We start from the raw sequence: 13,382 nt of genomic DNA, 5'->3' as shown, positions 1-13,382 counted from the left end.
CCGGCGGAGCCCAGGGTGCTGGGGGCACCGCCAGAGCCCGGCCGTGTCCTGCCAGCCCCAGCAGCCCCGGGACGCTGGCACAGCTCGTGTCGGAGGGTGGGGAACAGAAAAGAGCCGACGTCTGCTTGTGCTGCAGCTCTCCAGCATTATTTTTTTTTTTTTTTTGCCGACCTCAGCCAAGAGGCGGATGCCATTGGTGGGAAGCCGGAGTTATTTGGGGAATGCTGAACTCCGCACCGCCGGAGCAGCAGGGGAGGAGGTTGGTTTTAATTTAACCGGCCGCGCTTAGCCCTCCCCTCTCACCTTTGGACTGGCTGAAACGTGCGGGCTGAGCCCTGGTGAGGAGCAGGGGGCCGCGGGGGCTTCTCCCACCCCGAGGCGCTGTGGGGGTCCTGGGGGTCCCCGTCCCGCTCCCCTGCAGCCCGGCCGCAGCAGCCTCCCACGTCGCAGGCCTGGGGCAGGGATTTCTCAGGCAGAGAAAAAAGAAAAACAGGCGGATGCAAAGCCTCAAAAATACCCAGCTTTAATCTGTAAACTTGCACAGAGACACCCGGCAGGACAGCGGGGACGAAGGGGGCACCGGGGCGGGGGGGGTGCTGAGGGGGTGCTGTGCCCGGCAGCCCCCCTGTGCATGGGGTCGTGTGCCCTGCAGCTGCCCTGGGCACCTCCAGCAGCACCCCAAATATTCCCTGTCCCAAATATTCCCTGTCCCGGTGCCCTACATGGCACAGGGTGCTGGGGGGGGGGTGATGCTGAGCACTGGAGCCGCAGCCCCGCGGTGCCTGAGCCTCGCTGCCCGCACCCCGCAGCCCGCCGAGCTCATTTTGGGACACGCACGAGTGCCCCCGACCCACCACGGGCCCAGGGACCCTGCAGAAGATCTCCAGACCACCAAGGGCTGCTTGAGCCCCGTCCCCAGCCTGCGTGAGGCCGCAGCTGGTTTGGTCCGGGGGGGGCGGAAATGCAAAAAGCTTTTCCCTTAAATAAAGAAAAATAAAAATCTCCAAACCCCACAGCTGCACCCGGGGGAAATGAAGGTTTTTCAAACTGCCACGTGTGCTCGAAGTCACCGGGGGCTCCTTTATCTCTTGCTCCAGCTGTGGCGGGCGGGGGGCAGGCGGGGACACCCCCGGAGGTGCCGGCGAGGAGCCGCGGCCAGGGCTGGGCACCGGCACGGGGATGGGTCCGGCGGCTCCCCGGGGGGAAGCAGCGGGGAAGCAGGGCAGGATCCGGCCCTCCCAGCTGGATGGGAGCACAGCAAGGCCATGAGCGGCCGCAGGGGAGGAGAGGCCGGGTGCTGGGGCCGTATCCTGAGTCCTGCTGGGGCGACGGTGGCACCGCCACGTCCCCCGGGCTGGCAGGCACCGCGCCGTGGTTGGGGCGCACGGCGAGCCCCCGGCACCACCCCGCAGGGCGGCAGGATCCGGGCCCTGCTCAGCACCACGCCTGGAATAACGTCCCTCCTCCTGCACCCTCTTCTTCGGCACACCCGTGGGTGCCGGGGGCAGGATTGGGCCCCGCTCTGCCCCAGCCCTGCCTGCGCCCGGGTCCCTGCCCGCCGCTCTCAGGCGAAGGCACAGCAGCCGGATTTCTTCTGCTGCGCCTCGATGTAGTCGTGGATCTGGAAGCGGGGCTCGTCCGGCGGCTGCAGCGCTCGCTGCTTCAGCTCCCTGGGGGCGGCAGGGCCCCGTTACCCCCGGGGGACACCCCCTGCTTCGCCCCCCCCCGGCCCCATGCACTCACTTGGCGATAGCGAGGAAGGCCAGCTCCACATTCATCCCTGTCTTGGCGCTCGTCTCCATGAAGGGCACCCCGTACTCCTGCGAGGGCAGCACGGCCCCATCAGGGGGCAGTCCCAGACCCCCTCCTGCCCCCCCAAAATCACCCCCTTTGGCTGGGTGGGGTTTGGGAACGGGGTCACATCCCCTCCCTGCTGTGCCACCTGTGCCATGCAGGTCTGGGCACCGTGCGGAGTGGGTGGCACAGCCACACGGGGTCCCTAAATGAAGCGCCCGTGCCTGGGGTGCTGTGGGGGTGTAGCAGGGGGTGCAGACTCGGGCACGGCTCACCCTGGCCAGCGAGGCTCCGTCCTCTGTCCTCACGGCCCGCTCGCTGCTCACGTCAGCCTGCAGAAAAAGGGAGAGCGTCGCCCAGCCGGGGGCACCCCGCAAGCAGGCAGGTGGGCGCACGGGGGGGCTCCCAGGATTTGTGGGGTTCAGGGAACCAGGAATGCCCATAGCCCAGAGGAGAACCTGCTGAGCACCCAGCACCTGGCGCCCAGCACCCACACTGGGATCACCCCGTACCAGGAACCTCAGCCTCGTGCTGCCCTCCTCTGGCTGCCAGGGACGCGGCTCCCCGGCCCCCCAGCCCTCTGGGGTCACCTCCAGCCTGGATTCCCCTGGAGGGCAGGGACCCCCCCAGCCCCAGCCCTCCTCGGAGGCACGGCCAGGGCAGGGACAGCCTCGGGGTGAGGGGAACGGGGGCCCTACACGCACCTTATTGCCCAGCAGCATGATGACCACGTCCTTCTGCGCGTACTCGTGGATCTCCGTCAGCCAGGCCTGCGGGGACAGCGGGGCTGCGTCGGGGGGGAGCACCCCTCACCCTGCACAGCCCCCCGGGAGGGCTGGGAAAACCTTTTTAAATTTAATTTAATTTTTTTTCCCAGTGGGAACCATTCCAGAATGAGGTGGAGAGCTCTGTGAACACCCCTTCTCCTCCTCAGCCCTACAGGTGACTCGCCCCCACCCCAAGCTTTCCCCATTCGCCGTGCCCCTAAACAAAACGTGCCCAAGGGGATGAGCTCCGAGCTGCCCGGGTCTGCCCAAAACAAGCGGTGCTTGTTGCAAAACAGGCTTAAAATCCCCACTCCCCATCCCCCAAAAAACGCAGGCGTCCCCGATCCCTGGGGATGAACATGGGGTGGGGGCACTCACGCGGATGTTGTCGAAGGACATCTTGCTGGTGATGTCGTAGAGCAGGAGCAAGGCTGGAAGGGAAGGGGCCGAGGGCGTTGGTGCTGCGGGGAGAGGTCCCGGGGGGCTCGCCCACACCCCCGGCCCCCGACCCACCTTGGGCATCCCTGTAGTAGGCGTGGGTCACGCTGCGGAAACGCTCCTGCCCCGCCGTGTCCCAAATCTGCCAGAAATCATCCCAATGAGAGCAGGCAGCGCCCCGCCGGCTGGGGACCCCCCTGCAGCCCTGTGGGACCACGGTGCCGAGCCCATTTCACGCGGCAGCAGGGCCGGGAATTGCTCCCCCCCAAAAAAAAAACCCAACCCTCACCTGCAGCTTCACCTTCACGCCATCCACGGCCACCACCTTGTTCTGCGGGGGAGAAGGAGAGGACGAGGCGGTGAGCACAGAGCCCCGTGGGTGGAGCTGGGGCTGCGGGACGGAGCCCCCTTGCTACAAAACCCCCTGCTCCCGGGGGGCACAGGGTCACGGGGGGGCTGCAGGGCTGTCCTCGGGCAGCCTCCCCTGGTGCTTGCCCGGCATAAAGCCGCCCTGTGTCCTCGCTGGGCGTAGCGAGGAATTTGGCTCCGCACTCGTGCCCCTGGCAAAGACAAGGAGAGCCTTCAGGGCCAGCAGACGCTGTGGGATCGGCCAAACGCCGTCCCCGTGGAGCTCTCTGAGGGCATCTCGGGGGGGTCCTGCTGGGGGCTGCCCCTGCTCCAGCCCCCGTGGCGGGGAGGCGGGCGGCTCGGGGCACCGAGCCATGGCTGAGCCGAACCCCAGAGCCCGGGGACTTCCCTCTAGAAAAAGTAAAAAGAAAAGCGTGGGTTGCTCGGAGGGTGTTGCAAGAGTCTTCTGAAGGCTCGTGCTCGGGGGTGGGTCTGGAAACGGAAGGCGCGTATAAATAATTGGGTTTCCTGGAACTGTTTGAGGTAGAAAGTCAGCTTCTGCGATGACAAAAACGGGGGGGGGGGGGTTAGCTCGCGATGTGGGATGAGTGAAAGAAAAAAGCACCATCAACGTGCTGCTGGGGGGCAGGAAGCCACACAGCAGCTGGTGGGACACCAATGTGGGGCCGAGGGGGTGCCCACAAGCCGGCAGCACCCCCACGGCCACGCGGCGCTGGGCACGGGGGGGTTTCTTCCCCTAGGGCGTGGAGGAAGCGCCACGATAACACGGCCCAGGGCTCCCCCCCGGCACCCAACCCACTGAAAGGGTTTTAATTCGTGCTGCAAGTGGCTCTTCCTGGCGGAAGGCGAGCTGCTTGAACGCTGCCTCCACAGAGAGGTGAGGGCCCGGCTGTGGTTTGGTTGCAGAAAGCGGCCGGAGGGGAGGGCAGCGGGGCCGGGTGGCACGGGGCTGCACGGGGTAACTCCATGGGGAGCATCGCTCGCCCCCCGAGGTGTCTGCCCCGGCCGGGTGAAGCTCCCAAGCATCCCACAGGATGGATTGTAGGCGTAAAATGAGCACAAACGAAGTTCAGTTTTGCTAATTGAAGGGGAAGTGCCCGCGCTCAGCTCGCTCTTCCGCCCGCAGCTGCTGGTGCGGCCCCGCCGCGGAGAGGTGCAGGAGCTTCAGCAGCCACCAACAACCACATTTGGTACTGGTGGGAGACAGTTTGGGGTTCGGAGGCCCTAAAAGCCCCGAAGCCCCTATCCATCCATCCATCTGTCCGTCTGTCCCCCCAGCCTGTCGCCAGGGCCCCGGGGGAGCCAGGGCCGCCCGTCCCCTGGGCAGCGAGGGCAGGCGGCCGCGGTGCTCTCACCCGGAAATCTATGCCCACGGTGGCTATGAACGTCCCGGAGAGAAAGGCCCCGTCTCTGAACTGCAGCAGGAAGCAGGTTTTCCCCACGCCCGAATCTCCGAGTAACATCACCTGCAAGGCGGGCGCAGGGGAGGTGTCGGCGGGGGCGTCCCCAGCGGCACCGGGCTCCCCGCTGTCCCCTCCTGTCCCCCCCCCGGTCCCCAGGGCTTGTCCTGCGGGGTGCGGGGAGCCCCGTGAGAGCCGGGGGGGGACACCAGTGGTGCAGCTCTGCCGTCCCCCCGAGGAAGGGAGGTGCTGGGAACTCAGCACCAAAGACATCTCCCGGCCACCCCGGAGCATCGCCAGACCCGGGAGTGCTCCTGGGGAACCGGCCACAGGAGCAGCCCCAGTGCCCCCCCTGGGTGTGCCCCTCACGGGGGCTGGTGCACGGCTGGGGCAAACCCTGCCGCTGCCTCCCAGGGCCCTGCCGGCTGCAGACAGCAAAGCAAACAGGGCTCTCGTCCCCTCCTGCAAAGCAAACAGGCCCCAGCCCAGGCGCTGCCCCGCTGCCCGCCGGCACGGCGCGTACCCGCTGCTGCCCCGCTCCCCTCCCACGCTGCCCTTTCCCTGCCCGGCAATGGGATCGTGCCAGGAGGGATCCCGAGCTTAAAGAAGGCAACGAGCACACTGCCGGGGCTGGCACCCACACAGCGAGCCCCCCGCCGCCACCCCTTGTCACCCCCTGTCACCCCCTGTCACCCCTTGTCACCTCCTGTCACCCCCCACCACCCTCTGCCCCTTCCCGTCCCCGCTCGCTCCCTCTGCAGCAGGAGGCAGCCGGCACCCAGAGCAGCCTCCGCCAAGCCCCAGCCTCCACGGAGCCCCAGCCTCCATCCCCTGGTCCTCCCCAAACCGCCCCGCACCTTGCCGGCCACCTCGTAGTCCTGCGGCGGTGCCGGGGGGGCCCCGCTGCCCCCCACCCTGCTCATGGTGCGGCCGAGAGGAGCCGTGCGTCCCGGCCCGCCTTCCTCTTCCTCCTCCTCCTCCTCCTCCTCCAGGAACCCTGCCCTTGCCCCCCCCCGAGCAGCACCGAGCCCTGCCACCTCCCTGCGGGTGCACACACGGGGGGGGGACGGACACAATGATGGGGACACCCCCACACTTAGCAGCCCCCCAAAAACCCCCTGGGCTGCAAGGATGAAGACCCCCGGTGCTGCAGCATCACCGAGGGGCGGCTGCTTGCAGGGGGACGGGCTCACCCCAGTTACACCAGTTACACCCCCAGCACCCCCCCCAGGAGCCGTTAGCAGGAAGCTGCGGCCAGGCGCTGCAGCGGCGCCCGTGCTCAGCCGGAGGGGTGCTGGGGCTCCCTCTGCCCCCCCCTGCTGGGTGCTGGGGCTCCCGCTCCCCCTGCCGGGACCCTCGCCCAGCCCCCAGCCCCCTCCATCCACCTTTGGGGCTTTGTGCATCTCCCGACTCATTTGGGATAAGCCCAGGTGTGGGAAGGCAGGAGAGGTCCCGCGGGGAGAGCCGGGGGCGTTACATCACCCCGAAACCTCTCCATGAAGCCGTGTCCAGACCCACACCTTAGGGCTGCTGGGGGCTTTGGCCTCACAGGGACCACGGGCATCTCCCCCTGGTGCCTTCAGCCCCTGATTTATTTCCCCCGGGACCCCAGCGGATCCTCACGGGACACAGATCCCTGCCCCCTGCTCCGGCACCGCCACCCGCTCCGTGCTGCAGCCACCCCCTCGCTGCCCCTGGGGATGCGGAAATGGCAGCAGGATTTCCAGTCCCAGCCGGGGCATTCGGAGTTCCTTCAGGCTCTGTGGCCAGCACAGTGCCCGGAGCTGAGGACCGGGGCACGTGGAGCTGCTGGATGAGGCCGAGCCCTGCTGCGGTGTGCTGGGAGGGAGGATGGGGGGGATCTGGCCCCGTGGGGGCTCCCCGGGCTGGCTGCTGCTTGCTCCGAGCTGTGAGTGGATGGGGACAGAGAAGGGGACAGCGTGACACAGGGCTGGACACAGGGGGGCTGGCCAGGAGCCCCCCATCGCTGCCAGAGCCCCGGGGCCAAGCTGAGCTCACTGCATGGGGGGAGAGCTGGGGACAAGGGGTAGGAGCCTGGCCCAGCATCGCCTGCCTGCGCTGCCTCTTGGAGTGGGAAAAATGAAATATCCAGGAGCTGGGGAGGGTGGGGAGGGTGGCTGAGCCTCCTCAGCCCCCCCAGGGGCACAGCACCACGTTTCCCTGCTTCCTTGGCCTGAACCAGGGAGCGAACCCGCTGTGTGTGGGGTCCCAGACTTGGGTCTCCGATCTGGGCTCCCCGGCAATGGGGACACGCTCCAGAGCCGCTGCCAGCCCCGTGGCGGCTCTACAAATAGCTCTGGATGGCAGCCTGGGGCTTTTGGCAGCTCTGCCACCATCTGCTTGAGTTTTGTACGGGCAGGACCCGCGCTGGCTGCTGAAGGAGACTCCCCAGGAGCAATGCAGGGGCACGGCCTCGCCATGGGGTCACCGCATGGCGCCTCCTCCAGCCCCAGCAGCGCGCAGCCAAAGGCGGCTCCAAATCCCCCCAGCCCTCTGCCGGGTTCCCCCAGCCCCAGCCCCGAGGACCGGGCTCTTACCGTAAAGCCAATGCCCACGGTGGCGGAGAAGGAGCCTGGGATGAACTTGCCCTGGTCAAACTGGACCAGCAGAGACGTCTTCCCCACGCCGCTGTCTCCAACCAGGATGGTCTGCAAGGGGTGCGCCAAGGAACATCAGCGCACGGGGGCTGGAGATGCCCCAGTGTGCCCCCAGGGTGCTCGTTTTGGGGGAAGGAGGAGAAGGGAAGGGGTCTCGGGGGTGGCAGCAGCAGGAGCAGGGGGGCAGCCCGGCCCCATGAGCAGCCCCGCTGGGCAGCAGATTGTTCCCACAGGCTGCCGGGCACCACGGCCAGATGGCTCGAGCCATGGTGCCCTGTCCTTCGCCGTCACCTTTGGTCCTGCTGCCTGCCTGGGGAGGGATTCCCACCCCTTGGAGCATCCCTAACCCATGGCCCTGCCCCAGGCTGAGCTTTGGGGGAGAGGCAGCCTCGGTCTGTGCCTCCACGTCCCCTCCTGCGGAGCCCCAGAGCCCTCCTGCAAGGGGCACGACTCGCCTGGAGCCCAGCAGAAGAGACCAGGGGGCTGCAAGTCCATGGCCCCGTGTCCCAAAGGAGCCCGTCCTCCTCCCAGCCCTTTCCCTTCTGCTCGGTGCCTGCCCTGGTTCCTCCCTGTCTCCGGCCCGAGGTGCGAGCACGAAGCCCTCCCTCCCCTCCCTGCCAGCTCTGGGATTTGTTTGCAAAGCCCCCGGGTGCAAACGTTTCCGTCCCGCCAGGAAACCGAGGCCCTTGGAGCCCCGTCCCAGCGCCACGAGGAGGAATAAACACTCCGCTAGCAGACGGCTCGCCCAGAAGTGCTTCTGGCCCCGTCCTTCAGGACATGGGCGTTCCTATAGACGCAGCTCTGCCGAGCACGGGAGCTGTGCTGCCACCTCTGCCCGTGCCCACATTATTTTGCTGCCCCCGGTTTCCCCGTGGGGTTCAGACCCTGCAGCTCCTGCAGCCCTGCTCCGTCCTGGGCTCCGCACCTCGCCCCTGCCCCAGCAGATTTCATGCCCTGGGGGATCCCCCCTCTCACACCGCCCAGCCCCGTGGCTCCTGGCACCCACAGATCCCACAGAAAACGCAGTGAATCCGCGTTTTCCCTCAGAAGAAACCATCCCAAACCCCAAACCTCCTGCAGTCCGAGAGGCAGCAGCCTGCAGCCAGGACCACAACCCCAAATTTCCCCCCCTTTCCCAACTGCACACCGGGCTGCTTGCAGGTCACTGGAGCTGGGGAGCCTGCGTGGGAGCTGAGTGGGCTCCGGGAGGCACAAAGTCCCCAGGGGAAGCCCTCGTGCAGTGGGGTGAGGTCCCAGCAGAGGCTGAGCTCAGTCCTGGGGGATTTTCCCTGCCAGCACCCGGTGCTATTTTAGGGCCACACACTATTTCCAGTAAAACACCAGTGCCCCAAGGTGCAGCAAAGCTCTGGGCACGGTTAATGCAGGGGATGGCATTAATTATGGGGGGGGGGGGAGCTGGGCTGAGCTCCAGGAAGCCTCCAGGGCCTGGGATTTAGGGAACTTGTACAAAAGGCAGGCTCCCCATCAATAATTTAACAGGGATTTCTAGCAGAGACGACTCGGGAGCTGCTTCATGACTTAATCATGGTAGAAATCTGGATCTGCTGGGGAGAGGCAGCGGCTCAGCACCGCTGAGCAGGCGCAGGAGCAGCAGCAGGGGACGGGGACGTGCTGGTGGTGGCTTCGGGAAAACCTCGGGGCTTTGTGGGGTACAGCACGGAGGAAACCCCTTTGCTCACCAGCCATCGAGAGCTCAACTCGGGCATCCCTGAGCTGTGATAACACCAAGGCTGCCCCCGGGAAGCTCCAAATCCTCCCTGCCTCCCTCCAGCCCCCCTCTCCCGCAGCCTGCCCGCCCCAGCATGCCCTCAGCCCCGCTGTTTTCCCACGGGAATGCTTTTGCCTGGAAAATGGGAAATAAAAAGCACTCAGCACAACATGCCAGGGCCCACAACCCAGAGGAGGGCACCGTGAGTGCAGGCTGGGGAAGCCGTCCCCGTGCCCTGCGTGGGCAGAGGCAGCTTCAGCCCCCCGCCACCACCCCTGCAGGGAGCCAGGCGGAGCTGCCCAACCCCAAAAAATCCTGCCTGCAGCTTTTGGGCTAGGGACTTCTCCGGACCTAGAGAAGTGCCCTCGCTTCAAAACCACTGCCAGCTCCAGGCAGAGACAAAGCAGAGCCATCGATGGGTGCTGGGGGTGAACCCAAGCAGGAGACGTGCTGGGATCTCTCTCCTGGCAGCGCATGAGCAGAGATTTGGGGCTAGAGCGCCTGGAGAAGAGAGGTTTTGCACGGCTGTCAAGGCAGCTTAGGGAGGTGCATTTCCAGTGCCAGCCGAGCGGTAGGAGAGCTGGGATGGCGCACGTGGGCTGAGGTTACTTTTTTGGTTTGTTTTTTTGAGCTTTAGCATGTGGCAGCTGGACCTGAGCTAAAATTGTAGCGCCTGGGAGCCCAGCAGGGGAAAAAAAAAACAGCCCTGGTAAGGGAGGGCAGGGAAGGGAGAGGCACTCTGTGCGTGGGCTGCTCCCTGAGCTGCTGGAGCCCAGCCCCACAGGTTTGCTCCTGGGTCAGCAGAACCTGTCACTTGTTTTTACCTGCTCTATATATGAAATGGAGCCACCCCGCTGCAGGCAGGTGGGTGTCTGAGCCCCTCTCATTGAGCCCAGGACCCTCCCCAGCCTCAGCCCCAGCAGGGGCTGCACTGCAGTGCTGAGACAGCAGCCCTAGGGCTGGGCACCAACCCAAAACCCACCCAGGAGATCCCTGTTTGATCCCCCCCCCCCAGCACCGTGGCTCAGCGGGGACATCGCTCTCCTCCCCTGTGGCTTGTTCCAGCTGAGTGGATCCGAGCATCCTCCGGAAGGAAGAACAATTTGGCAACGGGTCACATCACCTGAAAGCAGAGTCTGTCATCCCGTGCCAAGTGAAAGTTTTCTGGAACAGCCCAGAACAAACCTCTGCCGTCCCTGCTTCGATTTCCACCTTGCTTCTCTCCCCCCTCAGACCTGCTTTTAGCCCCCGACCAGCAACCAGTTAACCTTTGCTTCCAGAGCGAGCTCTCTGGGGCTTTCTCAGCTCATCTGCAATGTGATTCCTCGGGCAGGAACCGGATCTGTTGAGGTATTTGCTGCCTCATGGCCCCGGAGCTTTCTTGTTTCTGCATGACAAGCAACCCAGCCAGCAGCGGCAGCAAAACACCCAGGGAAAAGGCAGAGAACGAGGGGCTGGATGGTGATCTGCCCGGGCAGCTCTTCTGCCTGGAAACTCATCTCCAGCAGCATCGACCCTGGCTGCAGCAGCGTGCTGCTGGAGATGAGGGAGTTAATTAAGACTTTGCGAAGATTCAGAGTTTCTCGAGTCATCCCCAGGGGCACGTCCTCTCTTCTCGGTGTGCAGCAGGAATGAGAGTCGGTAGTAATTGATATTTTCCTGCTAATCAAGGGCTGGGCACGCTGCCCTGAGTAAAGTGGGATGTCAGACAGGCTGGGGTTTGCGAGGGGAAACCCTCCGGGCTCCAGCCCTTGCCCTGCCTCCCCCCAGCCCCCTGCTTTGCTCTGGTCCCCAGAAGTGCAAGCCCTGCACGGGCACATTCGGGACTGCAGAAAAACAGCGTGAAGACAGCAAAAAAAAAAAAAAAAAAAAAAAAAAAGGAGATAAGTGGATGTGGCAGAGATCAGCATCTCCCCCTGCTTCCTGGAGTTGCAGGGCAGTGCCTGGGCGCAGGGAGCCGGGGCCGTGCTCCAGCAGAGCCTGCAGCAGATCCTGAGCCAGCCGGGGGCAGCGGCAGCCCCAGCACCCCCCCGGCCATGAGGGGTTACGAAACGGCCCCAGGGCCAAGGAGAAGGACTTGAAAAGCAGGAGGGCAGCGGTGTCCCGGCTCCTTCAGCTGCCTCCTGCAAGCGGGGCACGGGCTGCGGCTGCCCCCCAGCCCCCGGGGCAGGCACAGAGCTGCTGCGGGCAGCACGGCGGGGCTGGCCCCTCTCCGGCTCCGCTTTGCACCCACGTCCGAGCCCCCCGGGACCCCCCCACCGCCCCTCGGCATCGGAACCGACCCCCCCAAACCTCCCCAAACCGGGATGGGGGCTGCAAACGGAGCCCAGCGGGGCAGGAGGGGCGAGGAGGGGAAGGGCACGGAGTTAGCGGGGGAACTTCGGGCTGCCCCCTGCCCCCGGCCGGTGGTCCCGCATCTCCCCAGCATCCCCCCCCCGGGTCCCTCACAGCCCCCCAGCCCTCCTGCGCCCCCCCAGCTGCCTGCCCCAGCCCTACCTTGTGCAGCAGCGCCTCGTTGTAGCCGGCCCCCGCCGGGCCTGCGGGCTCCATGGCCGGGCTGCAGGGGCCGGATCCGGCTGCGGGGGGGGGAGCCGGCAGGGGGCCGGGCCGTGCCGGGCCAAGGAGGGGCCGAACCGGGCCAAGGGGGGGCCGAACCGGGCCAAGGGGGGGCCGTGCCGGGCAGAGCCGCTCCCTGCAGCACGGCGGACAGCGCCCCGCTCGCCTTCAAGCACCGCGGACAGCGCCCCGGCACGGCACGGCCCGGCACGGGTCCGCCCGGCTCGGCTCGGCTCGGCTCTGTCCCCGTTGGATAGCGGAGCAGAGCCTGCCCGGGGCTGGCAGCCCTCCTGCTCCTGCTCCTGCTCCTGCTCCTGCTCCTGCTCCAGTCCCTCTCCGGGGGTTCCCTTTCCTCCATCCTCACCACCGGGAGGTGCTGCCCTCCTGCCTCCTTCCCTCCTTCCCCTTTCCTCCTTCCCTCCCTCCTTTCCCCTTTTCCCTTCCTCCATCCCTCCTCCTCCTCCTCCTCTCTCCATCTCCATCCCTCCACCGCAGCCGATGCTCTTAGCCCTGGGCTCCGGCCAGCTGCCGAGCTGGGAGCACGAACCCATCTCAGCCATGGACACCGAGCCGTGCTTCGTGTCCTGCTCACCCTAAAACCCTGATTTTAGGGCTCCTCACCCTGCCCTGGGGCTGTGCTGTGCTGGCACAGCGAGGGTTTGTGCCAGCCGGGACCCCTCGGCCCCCTTAGGACCCCCAGCAGCTCCCTCTGGGGACACCCTGCACTCAGCCCCGCTGGGATCCTGCTCAGGGCCACAGCCAGGAATAAGGCAGAGCTGTGCCTACACCCTGAGTGAGGGATCCTGCTCAGACCCTTTTACTCCCAGCTCCCTTAGAGCAACCCGGTGCTTTGGATCAGGAGGGCACGAAGCAAACCTGCCCTGGGAGAGCTCTTTCAGAGGACTCAGCTCAGCCTCCAGTCCCCCTGCAGCTCAGCAGACTGCCCCGAGCAGAGCAGGTGCCAGGAGCCATCTGCACCCCCCCTCCCGCCGGCTTTCTGCCTGTGCCTGACATTGCTAATTACATCTGCCCGTTAATTCCTCCGACGGCAGACACGGTTCTGCCAGGGCAGAGGATGGGTCAGGGCAACGACAGCCAGAAACGAGGAAAACCAGCCCAGGATGGGGGACGGGGACTCGCCCGAGGCTGGGGAGCTGTACCCACAGCCAGACCCGGCACAGAGCACCCTACACCCCAAATCCCCAGGTCTGGGGCACCCAGAGCCGATCGCCAGCACAGAAACGAGCAGCAACATGAGCCGTGTCCGGATCAGGTCATTGATAAGTGGTGAGACCGGCCCTGAGGTCCAGCATGAGGCCAGGGAAGAGGAGAGCATCTCCCAACCCCGGGTCCTGTTATTGAATGGGGGGGGCCTCTGAAAAATAACCTGTGAATTTCACCCAGAGAGATTTCAGCACAACCAGGGGGATCCTGCCCCCGCTGCCCGAGCTGTGCTGAGTGTGCTGGTGCTCAGCCGAGCCCCTCGAGGGGCCAGGATGAATTTTACCCCCCTGCAAAGAGGAGCTGCAGCTCCCTGTGCACCCCTGCCCAAGGCTGCAGCTCTGGGGGGCTCCCGGCTCAGCCCTGCTGTGGGAATGGCTTGGGGAGCATCCTCCAAGTGGCCTCAGCTCCAGAAACATTCATTTTCCTTTTCCAAGCCATGAAAGAGAACTACAGGGGGCTGCTGCCGGGCCAGCAGGACAAAGAGCCC

General features: G+C 65.7%; 1 protein-coding gene across 4 annotated transcripts; it reads right to left on the bottom strand.

The window, feature by feature from the left end:
- Positions 1–498: 498 nt before the first annotated feature.
- Positions 499–11,708, bottom strand: RAB37 (RAB37, member RAS oncogene family). Of its 4 annotated transcripts, XM_084491810.1 has the most exons (10): positions 11,612–11,708; positions 7,327–7,437; positions 4,724–4,834; positions 3,289–3,330; positions 3,075–3,141; positions 2,940–2,992; positions 2,499–2,564; positions 2,070–2,126; positions 1,744–1,820; positions 499–1,670 (listed from the first exon to the last, which is right to left on the bottom strand). In XM_084491810.1, exons 1-10 carry the CDS (start codon positions 11,663–11,665, stop codon positions 1,565–1,567), a joined length of 744 nt encoding a protein of 247 aa, XP_084347936.1. In that variant the 5' UTR covers positions 11,666–11,708; the 3' UTR covers positions 499–1,564. The 4 variants fall into 4 exon arrangements, with proteins under 4 accessions (XP_084347936.1, XP_084347939.1, XP_084347937.1 ...); XM_084491813.1 differs by lacking the exon at positions 4,724–4,834; XM_084491811.1 differs by lacking the exons at positions 7,327–7,437; positions 11,612–11,708 and adding an exon at positions 5,626–5,751.
- Between the last annotated feature and the right edge of the window lie 1,674 nt (positions 11,709–13,382).

The sequence above is a fragment of the Aythya ferina genome, assembly GCF_964211825.1.
Source record: "Aythya ferina genome assembly, chromosome: 18".
Taxonomy (NCBI): Eukaryota; Metazoa; Chordata; class Aves; order Anseriformes; family Anatidae; genus Aythya; species Aythya ferina.
Note: the sequence above shows the minus strand (reverse complement) of the source record. Positions and strands in the feature narration are given on the sequence as shown.

Coding starts and splice junctions, on each gene's coding strand:
- RAB37 (XM_084491810.1), bottom strand. CDS start 11,665: ATGGAGCCCGCAGGCCCGGCGGGGGCCGGCTACAACGAGGCGCTGCTG. Junction 7,438..11,611: donor ACGAGGCGCTGCTGCACAAG/GTAGGGCTGGGG, acceptor CACCCCTTGCAG/ACCATCCTGGTTGGAGACAG. Junction 2,127..2,498: donor TCATGCTGCTGGGCAATAAG/GTGCGTGTAGGG, acceptor CTTTTTCTGCAG/GCTGACGTGAGCAGCGAGCG.